The sequence below is a fragment of the Ornithodoros turicata genome, chromosome 6, assembly GCF_037126465.1.
Source record: "Ornithodoros turicata isolate Travis chromosome 6, ASM3712646v1, whole genome shotgun sequence".
Taxonomy (NCBI): Eukaryota; Metazoa; Arthropoda; class Arachnida; order Ixodida; family Argasidae; genus Ornithodoros; species Ornithodoros turicata.
This window is the reverse complement of record NC_088206.1, coordinates 72,936,343-72,963,105: the sequence shown is the minus strand read 5'-3', so window position 1 is coordinate 72,963,105 and position 26,763 is coordinate 72,936,343. Positions and strand designations below refer to the sequence as shown.

The 26,763-nt window shown below is 46.4% G+C and overlaps 2 protein-coding genes across 8 annotated transcripts in view; one reads left to right on the top strand and one right to left on the bottom strand.

Annotated features, from left to right (window-relative positions):
* The window catches only part of LOC135397320 (phosphatidate phosphatase LPIN3-like), a 50,384-nt gene that overhangs the window by 5,529 nt on the left and 18,092 nt on the right, over nucleotides 1-26,763 (bottom strand). For 2 of the 7 annotated variants that reach the window (XM_064628824.1, XM_064628823.1), the window contains exons 3-16: nucleotides 13,395-13,622; nucleotides 12,405-12,506; nucleotides 11,180-11,563; nucleotides 9,657-10,045; nucleotides 8,712-8,938; nucleotides 7,275-7,440; nucleotides 7,033-7,194; nucleotides 4,538-4,699; nucleotides 2,940-3,009; nucleotides 2,533-2,652; nucleotides 948-1,084; nucleotides 658-835; nucleotides 410-558; nucleotides 103-342 (exon numbers count right to left, since the gene is read on the bottom strand). In XM_064628824.1, the coding sequence (XP_064484894.1) occupies nucleotides 103-342; nucleotides 410-558; nucleotides 658-835; nucleotides 948-1,084; nucleotides 2,533-2,652; nucleotides 2,940-3,009; nucleotides 4,538-4,699; nucleotides 7,033-7,194; nucleotides 7,275-7,440; nucleotides 8,712-8,938; nucleotides 9,657-10,045; nucleotides 11,180-11,563; nucleotides 12,405-12,506; nucleotides 13,395-13,574 (2,666 nt within the window). In that variant the 5' untranslated portion in view covers nucleotides 13,575-13,622. Of the gene's footprint in view, nucleotides 1-102; nucleotides 343-409; nucleotides 559-657; nucleotides 836-947; nucleotides 1,085-2,532; nucleotides 2,653-2,939; nucleotides 3,010-4,537; nucleotides 4,700-7,032; nucleotides 7,195-7,274; nucleotides 7,441-8,711; nucleotides 8,939-9,656; nucleotides 10,046-11,179; nucleotides 11,564-12,404; nucleotides 12,507-13,394; nucleotides 13,623-15,251; nucleotides 15,340-15,364; nucleotides 15,517-16,087; nucleotides 16,105-17,619; nucleotides 17,749-26,763 lie in introns of those variants that run through there. The other 5 variants (XM_064628822.1, XM_064628827.1, XM_064628825.1 and 2 more) reach the window with 5 other exon arrangements.
* On the top strand, nucleotides 20,286-25,706 carry LOC135398725 (uncharacterized). The gene has a single exon (XM_064630109.1). The coding sequence runs from the start codon at nucleotides 20,286-20,288 to the stop codon at nucleotides 25,704-25,706; it is 5,421 nt and encodes a 1,806-aa protein (XP_064486179.1).

Sequence of the window (26,763 nt, the reverse complement as noted above, 5' to 3'; positions counted from 1 at the left end):
AGGGTCCTCACGGACATTAGGATTAATAATTTCACCGACTACATTTCTTTTGCCTATGAAAAATTTTCTAATTTCCGGCAATGCAATTCCTGTAACTAGTACCTGTGCAATGCATTGATAAGAGAAGTGGGCGACAGCAACAAGGGTCCGTCCGGCAGCCACAGGTCACCCTGGCGAATGCTACGCAGGTACTCTCGCGTCAGGTGCGCCTGTCCGATGGCGCGAGCAGACAGGTACAGGAACTGGTAGCCGTTATTTCGAATCTTGGTGAAGAGCTTCGCCACACCAGATTGGGCCCAGTCCTTGCCCAGGATTGGAAGGATGTGTCCCAGGACGTCTGACCTACAAGAAGGGGGGGGCAACAGCTGTTAGGCGAATGCAAAGGAAACGGATCCAAAGGTCCGCTCACTTTGTAATCGTGCCGTCGATGTCGGAGATGACGATCTTGTCGTCGTGCTTCCAGAGGTAGATATGGCACATGCAACGGGTTGTTCCCTGGTAGGCAGTGGTGACGCTGAACACCACTTCGTTCGCACCGCTTTTTAGGTTGAGACTCGCCTGAAAGGATTCAAAAGTTCGAGCGGTTCACAGCGACCGAAAAATCCGAGGCTGGCGCGCAGAAATGGAGGTGCGGGAAAAAAAAACACTGAATCTTACGATCTTGTCAGACGACAGCCTGAGCGTCTTCTTGTACTTTTCACACCTCGGCTTATCTTCGAAGTCCCGATCTTTGTATATCTCGCGGGGGGGCGACACCTTTACGTTGTCGTGCGTATCGGTGTCGCTCGAGGCGGACGTGGTGTAGTGGTCCTCCTTCGCCTCCCTCGACACATTTCTGTTTCGTAACATTTTTCGAGTAAGATAAATGATTTCATTTGATAGGCACAAAATTTTAACGGATTGAATAGAAACGCTTAGCAGCTTTGCACAGAAAAGAGACTACTCACAGCTTTGTGAGGTTTGTTGAGTTGGGCAGCCGGAGCACGGGCACCGTGGCCTCGCTGCCAAGCTCCGGAACTTTCACCATGGCGGGAATGTCCGAGCCGTCGCTGCCGTCGCTTGTCGCGAGATTTTCGTCGCTGTGCTGTTCGTAAGAGGCAAGTAATAAGGCTTGAATATAAGGCGAATGTTATCTTAATTTATCTTAACATTTATCTTAACAACAGCGTGAAGTACGGGGATTGCTAAGCTGAAGCACTACATTTGAACTTGGGTGAAAATCAATTAAAAAGTCCGCTTCCGAGTCAAACAGTGCGTTGAAAGATGCGTGAATGCTCTTAGAGTTGGTATTATTATTTCGTATTAAATTCGTCAATATTAACGCATGCTGACCTGGCCCGTACTAAACCTTGGGTGCCTAAACGAAACGAAGGTTTTCATTTATTTTTTCATATTTTATTTTCACCCACATTTATCCTGATGAATTTGAGAAGTTTTGAAGCGTAAGATTCACTTTTAATGCCCGATGTTTGGTAGATAAATTAGGGCTGTGCGAATAGGAAAAATGTCGAACACGAATATTTCAAATGTTTAACTTTGGATATCGAATCGAATAATAATGTCGAGCAACCCCGTCTAATACATACTGATAACCGCAGAAATATGTAGGAAAGCGTGAACTATGGAAGGATGTTGCCGCACTCCAATTGGGCAATTTATACTGCAGCTGTTCCGGGTGTACCCCACTGATGGTTAAGTTCCTCGAGGGCAGACTGTATTTGATGCAGTGTTAATGGGGCCCTCAGTTTTCGGGTAAAACCCGATAAAGCCCGTTTTTACCCCCCGATTTATATCAAAATAGTTCGGGTTTAACCCTATAAAACCTGTAAACCGGGCTTGCGAGAGTGCAAACCAAGGACTTGATCCGCACACGCGCGAACTACGGCAATCGCGTGATCGCTCCCGACTTGCTCCCGACCGCGCCGCGTCTTGCTGGTGAAGTAAACAAAACACTACGGGTTTGGATTTGTGGACGCTTGCATGCAGGCCCGATTTCTAGCGTGAAAAATGTTCCTTTGGTAGGCGTCACCATTTGAAAGTTGGCTTCACCTAACACTTCCGTGTATTGCGGTCAAGCCCACTTCAACGAATCCTTAGTGTTGCTTTAAATGTACGGTTGTAGAAAATTAGCGGAACTTTTCGATTCATTTATTTGTGTTACGGGAAAGCCATCTTGAACTTATGACATCAGTTGTCTCGTGATGTAACCCCCCAATTATTAATTAATGAATTTCAACACATAAAAGTATATTTTTTTTTTTCACCCGAAAATACATCACTTCTCAGTATATCACCCGATTTTACCCTGTTTGGCAGGTCCTGATTTTCAACCCGATATTTACCCCCCGATTTTCACAAAAAATAAAACCCGAAAACTGAGGGCCCTAAGTGTTAATGACTCTAAGTCATGTACCACATGCTTAACAGCAGCATCTTGAGCTCGATGGTGGAGATGTAAAGTTGTGTGTCTTGCCCCATGAGTGGATTATTTTTGGCAGTGTACGCACAAAAAAGCACTCAACTAGTACAGACCTGTGATCCAGCCTTTTCTACTCCATCAGCTTTTGCTTCCGTTCGTCCCCAAGACCACCAGGAGTAGGACCTCTTCTTCTTCTTTGGCATGTGAATGTCTGCCAGCCTGTTTAATGTTTTCTGCAATGGCAACAACGCGTTCCTTTAGCCTTTTTGTTCCTTCTCTCGCACACATTTCACATTTTAGTAGCGCACAAAAGTAGCCGATTAAGTCAACCAGAGGCAAAAAAATGTGTTATCAGATGATTTTGTTGGCCCTGTTAGAGCAGCCACAACAGAGTTAGCTATATAAAAGAAACACAAAAAAAACTTTATCAGTCTCAAGCTCAAGTAAAAGAAAAGAACAACACGTTATTACGTACGTAGCTTTTTGCATGTTTACGTAAGTAGAATATGCTTCAACTTACTTCGGGTAACGGCCTGTGATACATTGCGAGCGATAGCAGATGCGGAGATATGGCATTCCAGTTGTAATATCTAAAAAGAAATAAAAACAAAATGTCAATGAAAGCTATCTATAGCCTATAGAGGAACACAAAGAGAAAACAGATGCACAAAAGGTGCAAACACCGTCTAACACAAATGTTAGCACGTTTGCAAACTGGTGCAGGCGACCAAATAACCAGGGCCAGGATCTAGACACAACACTTTCCAGTTTGCGTGCCCTTCTCTCGATCTCGTTCCATAATCGCTGTTTTTTTAACCTTGCCAGGCCCTCTTTGTCCACCTCTTCATGCTTTTAACATATGTTTACAAACACACACACACAAAAAAAAACAAAAAAAAAAACTAAAAACAAGGGTGCTAACTATGCTCCATTTCTCGTCACCCACTCTACACTGCTCGTGCAGCAAGTCCTGTCTTTGGCCTCCGACGACCTCAGAGCATGGTAGAGGCGTTGTGCAAGTATGCCCTATTATGTCCACATGTCCATTATGTGCAATTATGTGCTTTTTCTTTTTGTTACTAACGACTGTGGGTTTCACACCAGTAGCTGAAGGCTCTACAGTTTTGTTCGGTACGTCGGTTTTGTTCGGTATTTGGGTTAGCTAGAAGTTATTCAGATAGAAGAAGGGATCAAGACATGCAGCCTCTCTTGGCATTTCCAAACCTTCAAAACCAGCTGCTGGGATATACTAAAAACATGATTCAGGACAATGAGCAGCTAAGATATCAGTGCACAAGCGCGTTTTTCGAGGGGGCACCGCATCACCCCTGACGCGAGGCATTTCCAGAGTGCAAATCTGCAAACGCTTTTCATCCAGCCAATCTGATTGCTCGCGGAGGGGCAGAGGTGGTTTCCTTTGCCGCCAGCGGGCTTCCCAACAAAACTGCAATACTGCACGGGGATCTTTTGTCATTTTCTGTGCGTGTTTGGCGAGACCGTGTAAGTGAATTGTCACCATAACTTATTTGTTGCCTAAGCTGTCAATGACAAGCTGGAACTTTGCACAAACCGCAGAATCAAGGAAAATAAATACGATTTCAGTGTGACCACGTGTGTCAGTCACCGACAGGTAAACGTGTGTGTGGCTTCTTCTGCTGTTCCTTCTCTGCACCTGTCTCATATCGTTTCACGCCTGTTGTCTCGACGGTTGATAATGCGAGCAGAAATGCTTCACAATGTAAATTTGGACTAAGGGAGTTAGAAGTGTCAGTACAATCTTGACGTAGCAACGGCGTGTTTACAGGCTGGCGGCTCGGCTATGCGTGACAGCCATAGAAGTATTTTTGTACAAAGAGTAGAAAATATCATGTTTAAATTAGCACAAGCACCAGCGTGGCATAGTGTGAAAAGCTATACAAGAAAGTCAAATACATCCTCGGGAGAACGTACCTATTTTTTTTCTTTTTACTGCCCGTTTAGGTGCCTTTCGGGGCTCAAATGCCCGACTATTTTCGGCCTTTTTTAGTGCGTAAAAATCTGGGGCCCTACCAATGACAATGCAGACAGAAAAGGATATGCATTCAAAGAGCGCAAGAGAAGAGAGAGAGAGAGACGTACTTTCCGCCCATTCTAATGACCAAATCCTGGCTGTTTATCAGGTCGGGATTCTCGCAGAACTGGTCGTAGGTAACCATGAAGTGCGAAAACTTTTCCTCCATCATGGAATGGTCGCAGTCAACCAGGCCGCCACAGAGCGACATGGCCAGGTCGGAAAATTTCCTACCAAGACAGGAGTTGAACGTTTGTCAGAAGATGTCTCGAAGAGAAAAGCGTTTTAGTGGAAGCAAGAACAAAGTTAGTAAATTAGTGCCCGTTACGCCCGTATGGGACTTCTGGGAGGTCAATAAATTAATTGATTGATTGATTTGATTGATAGTGCGTGCAGTGCCCCGTCCAACTTAGAGGGACGGTCGCATCATTTCCAGTCTGTATTTTGAAACTACGGTGTAATTTTACTACTCCTCCTTGACCACTGACTAGAGATGCAAAGCCCCGAAAAAAAACCCGGAAATTTTTTGGGGGGAAAAAAGTTTTTTTTTGTTTTTTTACTTGTCTCCAGAAAAATAGCCCAAAATTTTCGGGCGACAAAATTCAAAAATGTAAATTTTCGTGCCTTCGATGCGTTCCAACCCTCCAACAGTGCCTTAGGTACCTCTAGTCCGCCAACAACCACCAACTTAGAGCTCCATCTGGCCGCTCCGAGCGATCGCCATCGCATTCACGTAATGTCAGAGTTCTGGTCGGAATGGACGAGGTTGTTCTAATTACCTATCGCTGAGTAGACAGCAGTCTCATGATATGCTCTGCTCTGCATTGATGCCTAGAGGATGAGAACTACTAAAGCTTCTAGCTCATTGTATGCTGTGGTTTGGCCGGCAATGCTTCGACTCAGCAGTAACCACATTTGTTTCCCTTTTTTCCAATTTTTTCGAAAAAAAAAAAACGAAAAATACCATGTTTTTTCGAGCGATTCAAAATTTCCGGAAATTTTGCATCTGTACCACTGACCACAGTATCGAAAATCCCACGTGAAACAGGGGCGCAGTTTGAATGCTCTTCGATGGAATACGTGACAAGAGCAGTCGCCGGATGTTGAGAGTATGCCGGAATTCCGCCGGAGAGTCGCCGGAGCCTCCGCAGTTGCGGGAGCTGCGGAACCAGCACCTTTAAAACTCAATGTAATAATCCGAGCATCTTTAGGGTGAAAAAAATTAGCGAAGTAGATGTGTGGTCATGGGTGAGTTTGTGGGTGGGACTGTACCTTCAAGTCACTCGTGAGTAATGGAAGATTTTCTGTGATGCTCGGTGTCAAAAAAAAGGTAACAGGAAGGCAGTTCGTGCAACTGGGATGTGGGGGTTCCATTGACCGCTGTCCTCATAAAGAATAATAATGAATAACAATGGTCTGCAACATAACATCATCCACATAACAGTGGGGTGTCATCTGTCCCGAGCAGTTTTCCAGCCTTTCCAAACTTTTCAGAACGCAAAGAAAATTGACAACTGTGACAATTTCTCTCCTGGCGTTCCTGTCATAAAATTTTCTTTCGTCGCTTCACGTTCAGCCGCGCAAGTGAAAGCAATATCAGTCGCATCGGGCACCGCAGTCGTGACTGATCGGGTTTAATGCGTGAAAATGTTGCAGATTACAGTCAAACTCCTTTACAACGAAACTCAGGGGACAGCAAAAAAAAATTCGCAGTAAAGGTATTTTTGTTAAAAAGGATGTCCATTATTAGACCTATAGGTCTCCAGCGGGACCGCAAAAAAATTTGCTGTAGTGGTATTTTCGTTAAAAACGCGTTCGCTATAAAGGAGTTTGACTGTATTGAAATCCTTACATGATTTCTGTAATTTTATATCAAATATTCCACGAAAAAGACGATTCTGAGGGAAACGGCAGGTTCCGCGAGACACTGTCAATTCTGCAAAATTTCGCGGAATCGTAGACAGCTAGGGGATCTAATCATAATCATACTGTTCAGACATACAGAGCATATCACTCAGTTACTCACTGACACTAGAAATTATCACTTTTAAAGCTAGGAGCTTTAATCATATTAATCTTAATCCTATCTTGTAATAGGTTCTTCGTGTAGCATCCCACGACCACAAATCACAAAGTGTCTGCACCGCAGCTGGAAAATTTTCAACGCCGCACAAACAACATATAAAAAAATGGTGCTGTCTAGCTAACTAGCATTGTTAACTAACATCTTTAACTAGCAACAATTCCAATCTTGCACTCCCTCTGGGACACGCTACAGAGTGTTCAAAATTAAGCTTTCACTAGCACTTTATAAATAGGGGAACAAAAGAAAACCGGCACTACTTTTTCTGTTCCTTGAGTAAGAAACAGGTGCTACATAATTAGCAGCACCTGTTTCTTACACGAGGAGCGTAAAGTTATCGTCCGGTTTCCTGTCACCGCTGTGTTTGTGTAGCGCTCGTGAAAGCTTAATCTTTGAACACCCTGCATACTATTATTATTGGTCACTATTTATTTTTCCTCATAATTATTTCGTTACTTTAATCAAAGAAACGTCCCCTACCTTGGAGGCTCAAATGCACTGTGCCGTTCCTCGCTGTCGCTGTCGAGAGCGTGCAGCGCAGCCAGCTGTCCCGCTCCCCCATCGCTGATGGGCGACTGAGAAAGGGATGGGCCATTGCCAGACTCAACGTCGTCGTCCCTCTGCCGCGGAGACTGTCGAGATCTGGTCGAAGACGCTCGTTGAGGTGCTACAGTTACATCATTGACGGCTAATGTGCAAAAGAATGGGAGGAATTGGCTTACCTATACTTTGGGAAGTACAGCGCAGCTACCTCGGGGTCCAAGTCTTGAGGGTCGATGTCATCCAGGTAGATTCCTTCGGTCATCGTCTCTTCCTTCACCTTTTTCGTGCTGGGTTTCATGAAGCTGAGCACACCTCCCAGCATCGAGTGGTTGGCTACGTCTCTTTCTGTGAAAGCAATAGAGTTTGCATTTTTCATGCTCGTTTAAAAGCCTAGTAAAAGGAACTTTGTAAATTATGGTTACGAGACTTTGCGTTTAAATCGGCCATTCGTGCTAACATTTTCGGGTGATCTGTGCGAAAAAAAATGTTCATGTTCCATCCACCTTATGCTTATTCCTTGCGTTTAAAGGGACTGTAAAGTGAAATATAACCACCACGTTTTAAGATACCATCATGCAGAACTTGTCTTCATCATGACACACAGTAGTCATCGCCTCTCAGTTCTCCATACTTTTCGTGCTAATTAATTTTGAACACTTTTAGAAACTTAACGGTGGCGACCTTCTACGTTCACCGAGGAAAACACTGGGAGCCCGCCCCGGACTAGCAGACAGGTACAGCTTGAAGCAGACTTAACTTGAACGCAGCTTCACGCTGCAGAGCAGAGACGCTTAGGAGAAATAAAGGGAAAGAGTGTTGGGACTATCTCACTCGTGTTACAGGGGAAAATCTCGTGCATCCAAATTGATCATCAGCAGCGTTCCATAATAGAATTAAAAGGAATGAGAATAAACGTAAGTGAATGCATATTTATTCAGCTGAGAATAAACCAGCAAGCAAGCTGGGAATAAGAAATAAATGGACAAGAAATAAACTATCCGAAATCTGCATGGCTACAATGCTGATACACCTATTTGAACTAGCGCGGTTACGAACCCGGTCGCGGATCTGATATACTTTTGACGTAATAGCGCACGTCAACTTAACTACTGCAACCGCTCTGACGAGCAACACACACTCATTCTTTAATTCACCTATAGAACGCTACTGATGATCATTTCGGGCGCACAAGATTCTTAATAGGTAGGTGCCAACGGGACCACAATATGTGATATCGGCAATATCGGCTCGCGTAATCGCCATAAACGCAGTGTTTAGAACCACAGCTGAAGGCAATGCTCCTAATCGAGCCATTCACAGCGCACGGCTGACGACAGACACCCCTGTAACACAAGTGGGATAGTCCAAAACACTCTTTCCCCTAATTTCTTCCCATAAGTACCGCAAGGGTGTCTCTTGGACGTGCATTCAAGTTAACTCTGCTTCAAGCTGTACCACATGATACTGAAGTACTGTGTGACGCATTTGAGACAGGTGTCCAAATTACTATCATACCTGTTGTGAAGAATAACAGAATGACCGGTTTTAACACATCCAGCAGAACACAACCTGGGACAAAGTGGGAGTCTACACATTTCGCACGCTCTTATACTCACTGAGTTTGACCAGCTCTTCGTCATCCGACGACAACGGCTCCCCCTTCAACGTCGTCTCCGCATCGCGCGCTTCTTCCGCTTCCTTGAAGCGAGACTTCTGCGGAATGTGCGGCAGTTCTCCCCACGTCCAGCTAATGGTGTTGTCCTCTGTCTGGCTGTTGGCGTCCATCATGCGGTTCTCGTATTCCGTGTCCGACTTTGGACTTGCAGGTCGTGAAACTTGAGGGCTGGTAATGATTATTTAGTTAGCTAGGATCCTGCGCTGAATGTTAGCCGATACATAGAGCCCGAAGTTTTAGGGTTTTACCCCATTCTTCCCCGAATTTGCACCCCGAATTGAAGGTTGCCTCTTTAGGGTGAAACCCGGTTTTTACTCGGCAAATTGCCCTCACTGGGATGTCTGTAGGAACGCACTAACTTACTTGTTTGGCAGAAAAATGCAGTTACATCACAGTTTGTACCAAACTGCTACAGTTAGTTTGAATAACCGATCCCGATCTCTCCCCGAATTTAGCGTACTGGAAGTTTTTTCACCCGAATTTGCGTGAATTTAGTGCACACGTTTATTTACCCGATCTTTACCCCCCCGAATGTAGGAAAAAATATTTCCCGAAAACTTCAGGCTCTATATATACATGTTTCACGGTATATTTTGTTCGTTTCAGCTCGAAAGCTACTAAACGAGGCTATGTCATCTGCTTCGTTTCTCTGTTTTCGTACCACAAATTCTTGGTGGCATAATGTACATGCCTTAACATTGATTTTGTCATTATGATGAACACAAACCAAATGAAGCAGATAATGGAGTCAGTTTGTGGTACAGGCAAACCAAAACACAGTGGGGTGTACTTTGCAGTGTTTTTCAGTTTTATTCCCAAGTGCCCAAGCATTTCATCATAACGGCCAAAATAATCTACGAAACAAAGCATCATGCCCAAAGATTACCTATGAGGTGGGGTGAGGTCGCCGTCACTGAATGGATGCATTCCGCCGCCAGAGTAAGTCGCGGACAGCCTTTTCGGAGTGACCAGTTGCTGCCAGTCCTCTCGCGGAGTGCCGATTCCCATGGGCACGGTAACGGATCGACTGAGGAGGGTCGGGTGTACGATTGGCTGCGGGGTAGGAGAATGCGACGAGCTCGATGCACCAGTCACTGATATAGCTGTGATTATGTGATCAACGTCATAGTCGCTGTCCATCTGAAAGATGTCTTCGTCGTCCGGCACCAGCGGCGACATTCGTAGAGGCTCCTCGCTCGCTTTCGAGCGTCTCCGCAGCTTCTTCTTCTTCCGCTTCGGGTGCCGCGGGTCCTCCGCAAAGGTGTCTTCGGAATTCTGGGGGAACGAATACTTTACGATTCACGCTCTACCGCGACCTACTAGATTACGGCGACCATGTCGTACGGGCCCCTTCTCAACGCCGCATTTGGATGGTAGCGGTGGCGCTACTCATCGGCTCGGTCATTCAATTCAATTCAATTCAATTCAATTGGTTTACCACATTACACGGTGGGACAGCGAAGCTAAAAGTTTCCGTAAGTAACTCGACAAGGCTGTGCCGCCCAAAGTTCCGGCAGCATACATCATGTCACATATTATCAACACAAACTAAAAGTAGCAATCACTATTTATATCGAGTGTGGGAAATGCAATAACAGTGTGCAATAGCTGGTGAAAAATAACATTTCCATTTCTTAACAAAGAAAGTTTGAAGATCTTTTTTTAGTACGCATGTTGCTTATATTGCTGCCTCAATTTCTACAGTATTCTGTAGTACTTTAGCTTACCTCAGTATTTCTGTACAAGCGATGGCTGTCCCACGAGAGACGCTCGTTTCTAGAGTTGATTTATCATCATCATTCTACATGTTTTCGCAGAAACTGTCGCCGTCGTCTGCTACGCCAACTGTGCAAATTTCCGTCGTCCAACTGTGATGGAGATCTCGTGGGCCGATGAGTAGCGCCCCTAGCGGATCGCGCGGACGGGCCCCTCAATGGGTTTGCCGATTATGACTAGACCCTGATGTTTTAGGGTTAAACCCAATTTTTCCCCGAATTTGCACCCCGAATTGAGGTTCACCTATCTAGGGCTAAACCTGATTTCTACCTGCAAACCTGCACCTAGGCCAAGCACCTCAAGGCATCGACATACTGGTTCCTCACAAAATATGCGACTGCCCCTTACTTCTGGCATTCTGGATAAATGGTACAGTGAACGTTTATTCTACAATAATGCCCGATTTCAACCCGAACTCAGTCCGATGGTAATTTTTCTGCCCGAATTTTCGACATCAATTTAACGACCCGATTTCTACCCCCCGAATCCGGAAAAATATATAACCCGAAAACTTCAGGGTCTAATTATGACGTGGTCGCTATAATCTAGTAGGTCGTGCACCCTACAAACTCGAGGCGGCGCTTAAGAGCCCTCTCACAGCGATTGCGCCGAATCAAAGGCTCAATCATGTACCTCTTCACAACCGGTGAGCGACGGCTCCGTCTGGACTCCGATGGATTCCTTTGGCTTCTTTGCCGTCTGCGGCGATGGCTTGTGCGCCCTCGCCGTGGATGGCCGACGTGGCTCGACGGTGGGCGTGACCGTACCGCTGGGACTATCGATGCACGAGGGACAAGCGGATGCGATGGGGCTGATGAGGCCGGACAAGACGGGTGACGGGGCGACCGTGACGGGCGCTTCGGGCGACGTGCCCGCGGGAGTCGACCTGGTGACGTCGGGCACGCGCATGCGCTCTTCTTCGATGGTCATTTGTTCGAACGAGGCTTTCAGCTTATTGAGTTCTTCGCCAATGTCTGTGCGGGTGGGCAGGGGTGATGTTGCCAAATATGTGGGTACCTGCAAAGGTTCGGAGGTCAGTACGAGGTTTAGTACTACTGACAGATTTTTTAAATTTCTTTTCAAACGCAGATTTCAAGGGGACTTCTACGATACCTTGAGTACCGTATTTAAGTGACGTATGTTAAACACTTTTGCGAGTAACTTCGTATCTTACAAATATTTTCGAAGGTCAGTGTTTAGTAATCTAACTTAAAATGGGACTGCGCAACAAAATCACCACAAAGATTGTGACATAGCAGTGACCCACAGGGTGTCAGGAACATACATACGAAATATCGCATTTCCAAAGTGCGCAGATTTCATTCAAACGAATTATTACGAAGTGAGCGCTTCGCCTCCGTGAAGCAAGAGGGCGCTGAGAGCAACACTGCCGACGTCACCCGGCATGGAAGAATGCAAGCTTCGTAGCAGACGACAATGCCGGGTGACGTCGCAGTATCTTCCTCCGGGCGAACCACTGTGCACTTTGCATTTTCGTTTCGGTATTGTCATCATTTACGAATTAATTACTCGCACAAAATGAATGCGAATGCTGTATTCAGTATCAGGGGAGCAGTCCGTGTTGGGTATGATGCTCACCTAATTTTTTTCGAATCCTCGCGAAGTCTCCCTTTAAGTAAGCTATGGGATAGTAATTTTAAAAAGCAGTTGTTCCTGCAAGCTGACAAAAGCTTTTTGGTAATGCTCTTTGTATTTCTTTGATAGCAAATTTCAACTGCCACGACTGTGAGTATTTAATACCCTATCTTAAATACTTCAAGATTGGGTACTTAGTATTCGACTCAGGGAGTACTTTGTACAAGAAGCCTGATTTCAATACCATCGAACAGGGACTCACCAAATCCTTCTCCTCGTGGACCTCCTCAACGAAGAATGCCTCGCCCGATTCTCCGAGCTTCATGTGGATGTTAACGGGCTTTCCGTTTATCTCTATGTCCACCTGAAATATTTTATTTAATTATTTAGTTCCGCGATAAGCAATCAGATGCAGATAGACCGCATAAAACAACAGCGGTACTGTTTGCACCTACACAGTTGCATCCTGTAGATGAAGTATTGCACTTTGCACTCACTCACTTACAGGCTCTCCAAAGGAGAGAGAGACTCAGCTACGATCGTTGTTCTTACGCAACAGCGCATAGTATTTGTTGCACAATCCACTACAGAAAAAAAAAAGAAGAGAGAGAGAAAGAGAAATGGGGAGCCTTCACTGCTCCTTTAAAGGAGTACAGAGGGCCATCCAAAAATTATTCAGATCGAGACGTCTGATGAAAGTGTGTGTGTCATTTTACCGAATGGCGCTAAAGGTTTTGATCCGCGCAACTTGTTTCCCAGAAAAAAAAAACTCGCATAAACATGACGTTATAAGGAGAACTCATTCTGGTTCGTCGATCAGTGGGGGTCAGCGCCGTGTCCCTTTACCGCCATAAACCAGTTTTGCCAGTTCTCCCGGTGAATTGGAGATAGAAGGAGCGGCCGAATCATTACCGAGCCAGGAGAAAGGCTTTTTGGAACCCCAAACAGCCAAGCAGCGGACAACATTTCTCTAGACCAATCAGAGAGCGTTCTCCTTATAGCGTCAGCGCGAGGTTCCAGGCAGATCGCAGGCTGGTACTGCTCTTCATCACCGTTGCGCAACGGTCGCTTTTTTGCGCCGTATTTTAAATTCATTCTCCGCGATAATTATGACTCTGTGGTGTGAATTACTTCGCATGGTGCATCTTACTGGCCTACCTAACAGTTTTATAGGAAGAAAACAGGGTGTTAAAAATCACTTCTGCACTACTTTAAACTCTCCCTTCCCATTGGAGTCAAGTCCGAGGCTTACAATTTTCTCCCGGCTCCGCAGGACGCCGATCTTTCCAAAACGGACATGGAAGGGTGATGTGGCAAAGGACCCGTCCGGCTGCTCCACGACGATGACGTCGATGGCCCCCGTGAGCGTAGCGGAATTGATTTCATTGCAGAAGTCACGCACATTGGTAATTATCCTCCCGATGTAGTTCATCTGGCTGGAGAAGCTGGGGGGAGAAGGTGCAGGCAACGCACCCCTCACCTGCAGAACAAAAAAAATAGGAAACGTGTTCCTGGTGATGCAGGGCGGGTGGCAGGTTAGACAATTTTTTTTGTTGCCTTTTTGTGTTGCCTGGTTTAGAAAACCTCGCAAGATGCCCGCGCATTCAGTATTTTTACTTTTCGAACGCGATTAGCAACAGAAAGTTTAATGCGGAGAGAATTTGAAATGAGCTTCGCAATAGTAACAAGTGCTGCAAATAATTTTCTCGCTCGTGGAATGCACACGGCCTATTCCCCTTAACGCATCGCAAAAATATATTTAAAAATCTACTCTTCCGAAAATTATGGGATCCACGGTGTTTACCTTCCGCAAACTTTTGTCATGACGTAGGAGTACTTTGATCAATTTTCAGTCAAGAGAAATTGAATTTTCTGAACTTAACTCCGAAGCTTGCCAAGCCATTGTCACGTTCTTTCTGGCGGGAACAGAAAGAGCATGTCAGATTTAGACCATTCTATCACAAAATAAATTCCTTAGCGTGGTAATGACTGGAAAAAAAAATTTGAAAATCGTCCAGCCGTTCTCAATTTGCCGTCACGTTGATGCAACGAGTGGCGAAAAAAATATTTAAAAAAGAATCTAGACCATCCCATTCCTGTTTTTTTTTAGATAACTGCAGCGTTTGAACCTTGCCATTGTTGTCAGCAGAAGCATGGAAGAGGAAACTGACGGGGCCAGGGTCAATTTCAGAGTTGATTTCGGGAAATTCAATTTCTCGCAACTGAAAATTCGTCAAAGTGCTCCAACGTCACGGGAAAAATTTGCGAAAGCTAAACACCGTTCACCCCGTAATTTTCAGACACGTCTATTTTTTATTTTAAATATATTTTTGGGACAAGTTAGGAGAAACATGCTGTATAGGCCTTGCCATAAAAACATTGACAGTCAAAACCTACAAAGTTCCTGTCTTTCTCAACGCAAAGAAAACATGACTTCCTATGTGATACTATGTGTGTGATATACAGTGTGTGACATGTGTTACCATGCGATATCTGTAATACTGCAGCGTGGAAATGTTTACCAATCGCCCACGATAGCATTGAAGTGCAGCTCTGAACTACGTCCTGTGCGTAAGTGCACTGAGATACGACTAGTGACTCATAATACAAAGTACCCGGTAGATGCACTTCACGAGACTAAGATAGGGGGCTACCTGTGGAACTTTGCACCGGGTTCTACTCCAGCGTTACGGGCAGCAAACCGCAACCACCTCGCAAAGCAAAACGGAAACCGGTTACTGAACGCGGAATACCCGCAAAATGACGTCATGACTGATCAGCTGATCAGTCAACATCGTTAGCGTTTACAAAGAAAGAAAGAAAGAATAATAGGGATCTGCTACATAGCTGCGTCAAGCAGTTACACTAAGGCAATTTCTGTGCGGCTATATTTGGCATAAAGGTATATCGCTTATCACAAACAAATAGCGCGGAATGAAAAGATCTGCATGTACGAAAAGCCGACCGCCCGACGAACGCAAAACTACGCAATATTTAACAGCGAGGACACGAATTACAAGTTATGGTAACCACAAACTCAAAAAGTTGTACAACTTCATGCTTCTGCAGCCATAGCAACAAACAGATTCGGTCACAAAGAGAAACGAACCAGGCGAGTGAATGACCACACTCCACACTACTCAGAGCAACACAGCAACACCACCACACAACTTTCACTGATGACTGTGTGATTCGAGAGAGAAACTGCACAAGCTTCCTCACTCAATGTGGAATCCGAAGACAATGACACAAATGGGAGCACTAAGAAGTCTTCTCGAAGGGCAGCACGCAACATAAAACGTGTATGAACATCTGTTTCAACGGCGCGAATAGAAAATCCTCCCGACCGCCATCGTCCGATCGGCACTCTCAGAAATCAGACGACGCTATCAACCAATGGGGGTTCGTCATATGTGACGTCAACTGGCGGCGGTGACGTAACTTCGTATCGCACCACCGGTGGTCGGATCACATGGTGGGCAAACACGACCTCGATTGGGATACAGCTGCACGCTTTGAAAGAATTGACCGGCGTACTGCGAAGGTGTTTGCTGGGATAGAGCTCCATTAACCCTTACGGGCTTAGCAAACAGTTAAAGAGCAAATGAGGGAGGCAACGAAGCGGACGCCATCACCGGAAGCTAGCAGACGACACGTTCGCTCGTTTCGCTTTCGAATCGCAGATGTTCTTTCCACCTGGGAAATACGGCTCTTGACGAAGCGACTAGCCGTTACCAGTTCAGTTAAAGCTTAGCGAAGTTTGTTGAAGAAAAACAATGAAAAACGTCCTAGTTCTCTTTGTGTATTTTATTCAACCACACGCGGGGTCACGCTGTTTCCGAGTAAATGGCTATTATTCCACACGCAGCTACATGTCTTTTCTCTCACTCTCTCTCTCTAAAAAAAACAAGCAGAAAGAAACTTGGATCAAAAAAGATTTCTTACATGGCTCGATTCACTGTTACTCGAGTAGTTTCGGCACCTTCTCACAACTCCTGCTTCAAGCAAGCAACATCCATTCAATCTAAGGAACACACAGAAACGATACCGAAGATACAACCCATTCTTTTAGGAAAACATGTTATCGTTCTACTGTGTAAACTCGTACGACTCTGTAAATAACTCGAGGGACGGAATTCGCCGAGGGATACTTCCAAGGCTACCATGTATCTTCAAAGCTGCATACTTCCGGGTCCGTGCGCATTCACGTGATCGACTCGTGTTTTGGGGAGACGACGAACTCCGTTCACAGATCGCTTTCATGATGGGTGTCGAGAAAAACGTTCCGTCATGAAATATTTACGCACTTCACAAGTGAGCTGGCGCTGTTTCAATAATTTTGCCAACGCAGACAGAAAAACAAAATCAGGCACCTGACAGTGAATGGATGAAAAGCAAGGGAGGGTGGGGTGCTTATTTTTAGAGCTCGATTCAGTGCAGTCTTACAGCTACGGGGGCACCTCTAACGTATGTTTTCGTTTTCTTGGCAAACTTTCATGTCGTCTGCTAGACATCGCTTCGCAGAAATCGCGTGACACGGTGGCCAGATGTCAGGTACGTCCCGCGACCATATTTGTCTAGCCGAGGAGAAGTTTGAGGACGAGGGAATTGGACAGAAGCGGACACGGAGGGTCACCGTGTCCACTTCTGTCCGTTCTCCCGTCCTCAAACCCTCGTTCGCCTCGTCTACACACCAGCTCCCTCCTGCCTCAGCTGCCTCCTTATGTTTTGTTCATATTTGTCGAGAAGGGTGGTGTTGTCTCGATCCTTTCAAGATGTATCTACACTCTTAAAAATGAACTTCACCGCATAGCTCGCTCCTAGCCAACCATCATCTCGAATGATATCGTTATCTGCCCTGATTTGTTGAAAACGGGAGGCGTACGCCTTTTCTGTGACACTAATGCTGTTCATAATTGTCACAGAAAAGGCGTACGCCTCCCGTTTTCAACAAATCAGGGCAGGTAACTATATCATTCGAGATGATGGTTGACTAGGAGCGTGTTATGCGGTGAAGTTCATTTCCAAGAGTGTAGAGTGGTTGAGGAGCCCAGAGTGTGGTGATAACCGAAGATAACCTGCGCCTTTCTTCTTTCCTTTTTTTTTTTTTTTTTCGCATCTAGAAAGTGAGATCATATGAAAACTGAAGCCCAGGGCTCAACAGGTGAGCAAAACAAGAAGTCAACGTGGGCAACCTAAAGGAACGTTTTTCATATTTTCTGACAATTTACGCGCAAAAGAAATTACTTACGACCGATACGAGTTGACAATTTAGGGTCGGCACATTACACACGCTTCGCAAAGACAAACATGAATACAAAACAAACCGCACCAGACTCGGTAAGTTAACGGCACATACTACGAAAAAAAATTACGTGCTTCAAAGTAGTTAACAACGCTTCTTTCGGCGCACAACTAACAACAATGCAAAATTTACGGCGTACAACGACCCTCGAAAAGCGGACAAAGCTCTATACCTTTCCGAGCAATCCAACCACATGATCCTTTTTCCTGATGAGGCCTTCCAAACACTGAAACGCCAGGAGCGGTAGCGTAGGACTGGACGAGCGCGTGATCGTTTGTAGTTCCATGTATTATGATTCACATTCACAAACAACACTTTCGAACGACGGGTCGCATCTGAAGTGGGAAACCAGATGCGATCCATTAAGAAAGAGCGGTTTTCGCAAGCACGAAGCGAACCCTGGTTCGTGACGTCACATGTTGTTTTGAAAGGGTCTTCCCCGGCCTTGAAAGTAGGAGCGACGGTGTGTGGAACGCTAGCGTTACAACATTGGCCCCCTCACGTGAGGTACGCTGAAACATTTTCCTCAGTAGAGGATTGTGTTTGCGGTGTCGCATGATTTATATTGATCGAGCCTCGTGATTGATGTGTTGTGGCGAAATTGTATTGTTGCTCGTTGGGTCTGCCATACGCAACACTGTGATGGTTTGTGTGCTTTTCTGCTCGGCTCTGCTTATATATTGTCTCCCTCCCCATATATTATAGAACTCAGTTTCAGACAGGTTTTCTTCTGGTTACGGTAATGTCACTTCACGGGCAAATAAAAGAACGATTAGAAGTGTCCACGGTCACGAAGAGTGCGCAGGAAGATTGTTGTTTTCGCACAGATCATTCTAGCGTGCTCGCTACCTAGAAAAGGGTTTCTATGGCTTTTGCTTTACAATGTGCAAGAAGGGAGAAAATACGCAGAAAATTGGTTCGGCTTTTCGAAAGGCAAACGTCTTCCCTCATTAGCTTCACGGCTGATATATCATTACATGGCTCTCTATGGGGGAGGGTGGGAGGGGGGGGGGGGGGGGCAAAAAATCTTTGTGAAAAAATAAAATAAAAAGTGGCGTCACGTGGACCAGCTCTCCTCCTTCCAGGACACTATACACAAAATGGATTGAGAACATGCAATGGATGGCAGATTTCTTTACCGGAATGTACGAAATATAACCGGGATTTACACTATAGTGTAAAACTTAATTAATTAGTGTAAAACTAAAACTCTCTAGTGTAAATCCCAGTTATTTCATACATTCTGGTGAAGAAATCTGCCATCCACTACATGTTCTCCATCCAGGTCCTGTATAGTGTTCTCGAACGAGGACACCACAAACCACACAAATTTCACCACAAATTTCTTTCTTTTCACAAATAACTTATTGCTTACCCCCTCCGCCCCAATAGAGCCACATAATGATATACATAAGCCGTGGAGCTAGTGAGCTTATAGATTCACTAAAACAGCGGTTCCATAGTCGTGGGTTCTACGCATCTCGGCTGGTGTCCCAAGACTTAGAAAAAGTCGGAACGTACGCGAACGAATGTTACGTCGTCAGCTGTGGACACACAACCTGTGTGCTCCCAACAACGGTTTGAGTGACTTTTTTTTTTCTCCTAAAAAGAAAGAGAGGAAACCACGTGACAATGCACACGCTCTGCCCGCGCACCGAGGTTCCCCCGTCAGTCCCTTTACAGATGGGGTAACTTCGTCACTCATTCTGGCGGTTATACCACTTCCACTTTGTGCTTCTGCCTTCAATTACTCCTGAACATATCTTGGACGAAAACCTGAGAGAGAGCACAGCGGGTGCGAAATTCGGTTTCCAGTCTTTAGAATGAAGTAGCAGATCAACCCGGCATGCCTCCCGTATAGGAGAAGGATAGACCAAAGAGGAAAACGACGTCATATGGGCTTGCCCAGACGCAAGATAGGCACTTCCGAAACAGATATCCGAGACATCCGAGGTGGCAGGGAGAAGAGAGGGGGGTGACATATCCGCCTTCAACTTTCTCAATCACATTCGAGGTCTCTCTGCCAGACAGCAGAATACAGTTCGGGGATACCCAAGCGTTTTGGGGCCCCAAGAGATAAGGAGCAGCCACTGCATGTTGCGCAAAATACTGTTTGGGTTTTGGGCGTGTGCTGTACAGCCCCTTTATTTCTCTGGGCGCTAATATGTCACTCGGGTATTCGGTGTTGGTACCTCGAAAAATTTACTCTGGCTAATGGTGGCGCTGTACACAGATGGAGAGAGGGCAGAATGAAAGGAAGCCCTGGGCAGACTTCAGGGGCCTTCGGGGGAGTGCGAAATAAACCCGGGTTTATTTCGCAGTCTTATCGCACGCCGATAAGCTAGAAGGTTGTAGATATTGTTAAAGAAAATAACGAAATTTGAGAAACAGCAGAGGCCATTTCGCTGGGAAGCAAGACAGAGCTGTGTCACTGTCACTCGACACTTTTATGACCCAGGGATCTGGTCCGAAGCTTCCAATGGGGAAGGTGGCCGACTTCCCGGTCACAGGGAGAGGCTACCGTTTCCAGGAAAAGAAAACGGGGAATGCTCATGACGAAAAGGGGAGACTTGGACTCTGTGCTTCGTGCGAGCAGCACGTACTTGTATTCAGTTTTGTTATCAAGAGCTTCATTTATGTATTCCTAGTGTGGTTATAACATACAGTTGTTTGTTGGTTGCGAATATTACTGAGTCGTCTGAGTTTGTTTCCTCGTCGACAATTTATTCGACGATCGCAATCAACGTCATCTGTAACATTTATGGTGCCGAAACCCGGGACTTTGTGACTCGAACTGATCAGTGAGTGACCACAGTTGGAATACTCCACGGAAGAATCATGAGCACTTCATCAGAAGGTGTCACCTTCGAGAGACTGAAGCCGAAGCGTGCTGCACAGCGAGGGCGGAACACCAAAATCGTTAACGAGGTGAGCTCCGCTCTTGAGAGACCTGATGTCACTGTAGAAGAGCTAGCCATTTTCATGGAAAGACTAGAGGCTAGCAACAGTAAGCTAGACAAGATTAATGAAGATATAGAGCAACTGCTTCCCAGTGAGGAAATTGAAGAGGAATATACAGTAATTGCCGAGTATGAAGACCAAGCACTACATACGCTTGCCAGGTTGAAGTGTGCAATTAAGAGACTGGGTACAGGCACAAACGGAACATCCCCACAACAGGTCATGACAACGACCGCGAGTCCTGTTCCCGAATCTCAGCAGAGGTCGCCTGTTATTGAACAAGATACATCCGCAGGAACCATGAGCGGGATAAAATTGCAGAAATTAGACTTGTACACCTTCAGTGGAGATATGTTATCTTGGCAACCATTTTGGGAGCAATACCGCAGTGCCGTGCACGAGAATCCAAGGCTAAACACAACCGAGAAGTTTCACTATCTTCGATCTCGGTTGACCGGCCAAGCGGCAGCGGCAGTGGCAGGACTGCAGACCACCGAAGCCTGCTACAACGACGCCATCGATATCCTGACGAAGAGATTCGGCGACAAGAAAAGAATTGAGCAACAATATCTCTCAAGACTGCGGTTGCTCAACCAAGTCAAGTCGTCGAGTGACGTGAAAGGCCTGAGGCGCCTGTATGACTACGTCCAAGGAAACATTAGAGGTCTGCAGGCACTCGGGGTAAGCCCTCTCACATATTCATCAATGATGTGCGATATACTCCTGAAGGCCATGCCACCCGACATCGTTGTTGATTATCACCGAAGTGTTAAGCAGGCAGTTCGTGCTGCTCAGGCATCAGTAGAAGCGGAACTGTCCTCCGAATCAGAACTGCACCAAATATTAGATTTTCTTTGTGTGGAGGTAGAGAGCCGCGAAAGATGCGACACTAGCAGTGACCCACAAAGGAATAACAGCAGAAATGGATACGACAAGCGCCAAGATAAAAAGATGAAACATCCTACTGCAGCAGTGCTCCATACCAGTGCGAAAGAGACCCCTCAGTGTTTCTTTTGCAAGTCACAGACCCATTCAACCGAGAGCTGCAGGGCATCATTGAGTTTGGAGGAAAAAAGAAACCGGCTCTCACGCGACATGCGATGTTTCATTTGCACATGGCGAGGACATAGATCAAGGGACTGCCGTCGGAAAATCACGTGTGCAACGTGCAAAGGTCGCCATGCCACAACCATGTGCGATCCATCGCGTAGGAAACCAGCGCTACAAGAAGACAAAGTCGAAAGCATCAACCTCTTTGCTACTAACAAGAACACAGTTTCTAAATTCGACTGTGATGTTCTTCTTCAAACATTTCGAGCGTGGGCTGTGACTGAGAGTGATTGCGACTATGTACGTGGCATCATTGACGGTGGTAGTCAGCGGACTTTCGTGAAAGAAGACGTTTCGCGAAGACTTAACTTGCCTTTCATCCGAAAGATTGATCTCCGCTTGAGCACATTCGCTGACGACACGTCGACACCCAGCCAGAGGCGGAACGTTGTGCAGTTGAGGCTTCGAAGCCAGTTTGATCAATCCGAATGCGTCTTGGAAGCCATCGAAATCCCTATAGTCTGCAAGGACATGGCTACCATTCCGGTGAACGACGCGTTCGTCAAGCAGTTGAACGAACGTGGAATGAACCTCGCAGACAGAGTGATGTTCCCCAATGGAGGCACCGCAAATGGAATTTCCGTGCTCATTGGCTCAGACCAGTTGTGGAAACTGGTAAAGACTGATGTTCAGCACAATCCGCAAAACAATGCAATGGTGGCCATCAACACAACCTTTGGCTGGACGCTTCAAGGACCAACTATGACAAAGAGCTCGCTTTCAAGCCAGAGCAATTCCCTGGTATGCGTACTGCGTACTGCTGTCGAAATTGAAGATGATACCTCAGTGGAGTTACGGCGGTTCTGGGATCTCGAACACATTGGAATCACAGAAGATGGAAAACAAGACAAAGGACACAAGGAACTGCTAGACAGTTTTGGAAAATCCATCAAATTCGAGGACGGACGTTACCACGTGAATCTGCCTTTCGAAGAGGAATCAAGTGGCTACCTCCATGACAACAAAGCAGTAGCATACAACAGACTTCACGGTTTAATGAAGAAATTACATCGGAATCCTGATCTTCTGGAACGGTATGACAACGCCATAAGAACCTATCTGGAAGACGGACACGCGGAAAAGGTACCACCTTCAGGGCAACAGCAGAACACAGGACAGGTATATTACATGCCACATCGTCCTGTGCTTCGTGAGTCGTCATCTACGACAAAACTACGCTTCGTCTTCGATGCCTCGAGCCATGCGGAGGGGAAACGATCATTGAATGACTTCCTGCAGAAAGGACCAAACATGGTTCCCGACCTCGTGCAACTTCTCCTAAAGTTCCGGCTTCACAGGATTGCCATAACAGCAGACGTTAGGAAGGCGTTTCTGCAGATAGGTATAAAACAGGAAGATAGAGATTTCCTTCGATTCCTGTGGTTCGCCAATTCGCCTGCACTCAACAACGAAGAACGCGAGCTGGAAGAATGGCGGATGACTAGAGTGCCATTTGGCACAACTGCGAGCCCATTCCTTCTCGCTGCCACTCTTTCGCATCACCTGGACAAGATGAAAGAGGAGTTCCCTGAAACCGCGTCTATGCTAAACACGTCTATGTACGTTGATGACCTCATCACCGGTTCTGCGACATTGGAAGAAGCCCGACGAATCCACTCTGAGGCAACCGAAATAATGAAGAGGGCAGGAATGATATTGGACAAATGGTCGTCCAATTGTAGAGAGCTTGAAGACGTCTTTGGTCCACCAACAGATCCGATACTAACTCTAGGACAAAAGGAGGAGACGAAGGTACTTGGAGTTGTTTGGCACAGAGACGAAGACAACTTCAGGTTCAACCCTTCCACCATCATGGAGTTCCTGATAAACCAGCGAAACACAAAGAGGTGCGTCCTCCAGGCCTCCGCCAGAATATTCGACCCCCTGGGATTTCTGTCGCCGTTCGTGATTCGAGTAAAAGTACTGTTCCAAAAACTTTGGGAGCTCGGAGCCGACTGGGACCACGAACTTCCAAGTGACTTGTGCGCAGAATGGAGAGCCTGGTGCAACGACATTCAGAAACTATGCTTGTTAAATGTGCCGCGGTGCGTTGTTCCTACTGCTGAGCATTCAGGATACACCTTGCAAATTCATGTGTTTACCGATGCAAGTCCGCGCGCTTACGGCGCCGCAGTTTATCTTCGAGTGGAAGCAGAAACGGGACACGTCTTCGTAAATTTACTGACAGCGAAATCACGTGTGGCTCCTATTAAACGGCTGACACTACCTCGATTGGAGCTGATGGGTGCACTGCTGGGAGCTAGGCTAATGAAGTGTGTGGCAGGAATCGTCGCTCAAGGACCAGTTCAGTGCTACCTATGGTCGGACTCTACTGTCGCACTCTGCTGGATACATTCACCCGCATCGAAATGGAAACCCTTCGTAAGCAACCGAGTGATGGAAATCCAATTACTGACAGACCCATCGAGATGGCGACATTGTCCGGGTCACTGCAATCCGGCTGACTTGGTCACAAGAGGAATCTCATCAGACGCCCTCGTTGGTAGCTCACTTTGGTGGGAAGGGCCGCCATGGTTGCGAGAGCACGAAGAACATTGGCCCAAATCATACACTCCAGCCCCAGAGAACAACAGTGAAATGCCAGTGACAGAGGAAGAGCGGAAAACATCCAAAGACACAGATCCGCACGTCGTGCTGCAAGTGTCAGACAGAACGCAATCGCTGTTGGAGATAGATCGCTACAGCAGCATGTCCAGGGCCCTACGGGTGACTGCGTGGATGCTACGATTTATTAATAGATGCAGACGTACCCACATGGATACTACAGGACCGCTCACTGCCGAAGAGTTGCAATCCGCGGAAAGTTATTGGTTGCGGGAAACACAGCGCGATGCCTACCCACACGAGATCAAGAAGCTTCGTGAGGGATGTCCAGTTCCTCCTCAATCCAAGCTGCTCGAACTGAATCCTTTCCTCGACGATGAGAGGTTATTACGGATGAGGAGCAGACTCGAGCACGCAGAAATGGGAGCAGCAGTGAAACACCCAATCGTACTCCCTCCAGATCATTCCTTCACGGAGCTCCTCGTGACAAGTGCACATCGGCGTATACTGCATGGCGGAGTATTGGAGACGATGACCGACATAAGAGACCGCTTTTGGATCCCACGGTGCCGTCAACTTGTGAAAAAAATAATTCGAAGATGTAGCCTGTGTCACAGGCAAAAGTTGAAGGCAGCAACAGCACCCGTTGCGCCTTTACCCAGTGACAGAATCAACAAGCAAGACCCATTTGCTATCGTGGGTATTGACTTTGCTGGACCCCTCTATGTTAAGACAGCGGACGGAGAGATCAAGAGTTACATAACCCTATTTACGTGCGCAGTGACACGAGCCGTGCATCTTGAGATCGTGTCAAACTTGACGACTACGAACTTTCTCATGGCATTTCGTCGCTTCATATCACGCAGAGGGTTACCGCAAGTCATTTACAGCGACAACGCTTTGACATTTCGAAGAGCGGCGAAAGACATACGCTGCTTATGGGAGCTTCTGAGCAGCCCAGCCGTGCGCGATTTCTGTTCCCTCCACCGCATCGGGTGGAAGTTCATTGTTGAGAGAGCCGCCTGGTGGGGCGGGTGGTGGGAGCGTATGGTTCGTACCGTAAAAACATGCCTCCGCAAGACTTTAGGCAGATCACGGGTAAATTATGAGGAACTGGAGACTATCCTTCAGGAAGTTGAGGCGGCTGTCAACTCTAGGCCATTGACAACTATATCGGCCGAAGCGACGGAGATGGAGCCGCTAACACCAGCGCATTTTCTAATCGGCAAGCGCATCTCCATGCTTCCATCTCTACCGTTACCCGTGCCTCCTGGTGCAAACATCGCAGAGGATATGAGACGCCGTCTCGCGCATCGCCGACGTGTCGGCGAGCACTTTTGGAATAGATGGCAACGCGAGTATTTGCTTCAGTTGCGATCGGCGCACTTGGACAAACGCAAGGGAAACCACAATTTAAAAATTGGAGATGTGGTGATTGTCCATGACAGTAACGCCCCTAAGCTAAATTGGAAGATGGGAAGAATTTGCGACCTGTATCGCGGCCGTGACAACAACGTTAGGGCTTGCGAGGTAGAATTGCACAACAGCCACCGACTCAGGAGAGCTGTGCAACACCTGTATCCCCTTGAAATGAGCGAAGCTCATTCGGGGGGAGGATGTTAAAGAAAATAACGAAATTTGAGAAACAGCAGAGGCCATTTCGCTGGGAAGCAAGACAGAGCTGTGTCACTGTCACTCGACACTTTTATGACCCAGGGATCTGGTCCGAAGCTTCCAATGGGGAAGGTGGCCGACTTCCCGGTCACAGGGAGAGGCTACCGTTTCCAGGAAAAGAAAACGGGGAATGCTCATGACGAAAAGGGGAGACTTGGACTCTGTGCTTCGTGCGAGCAGCACGTACTTGTATTCAGTTTTGTTATCAAGAGCTTCATTTATGTATTCCTAGTGTGGTTATAATATACAGTTGTTTGTTGGTTGCGAATATTACTGAGTCGTCTGAGTTTGTTTCCTCGTCGACAATTTATTCGACGATCGCGATCAACGTCATCTGTAACAGATATCGGACAAGAAATTGTAACTTCGATCACGGTGCGGATTTTAGATTTCTTAACTCGCATTTAGGTTTAAACTCGACCTTTACATTCCCAATCTACGTTCCCACGTAGAATTCTAAATCAGGTAAGAAATCATAGATTACATTCCCTTCTGTTGATAACATACACATATCGTCTTTGTCATGACATGAGTTGCTTCGTGGTGTTGACGAGGGAGGTTTGAAATAAAATAAAATAAAATGAATGTTCTAGCGATGTCATGTACCGCTCGTTCTATAACTCTGCTCAAATGTCAGTCAATCTGTACCACTCCCATACTTATTTTACTGTAATTGCTTTAGTGAACGAATTGCAAATCCGACCCAATCCAGAAGAAGTAACATTCCCATTTAACGCGGATTACCACGCAAGCGCGAGGCAAATGATAATAAAAGCGGCCCGTTATCATCAGCTGATGGGGGAGAGTGCAGTCAATAAACCTCTCCTTCACGATACAGTGACCGTTATCTGAAGGGAGAGGTTTATGGAGGTGGTAGTTTATAGACTACCTAAGGCCGCCTCTTGAGTCGGTGTTGTTGTTAGGCTATAGCAACAACACCCAGCCAAGGAGCGGTGACCTCTAGCGGTGAAACGGGTAATGTATTCACTGCACGAACTGTTTCTTT

What these genes read in the sequence shown, in the direction of transcription:
- LOC135398725 (XM_064630109.1), top strand. Translation starts at nt 20,286, where the DNA reads ATGAGCACTTCATCAGAAGGTGTCACCTTCGAGAGACTGAAGCCGAAG.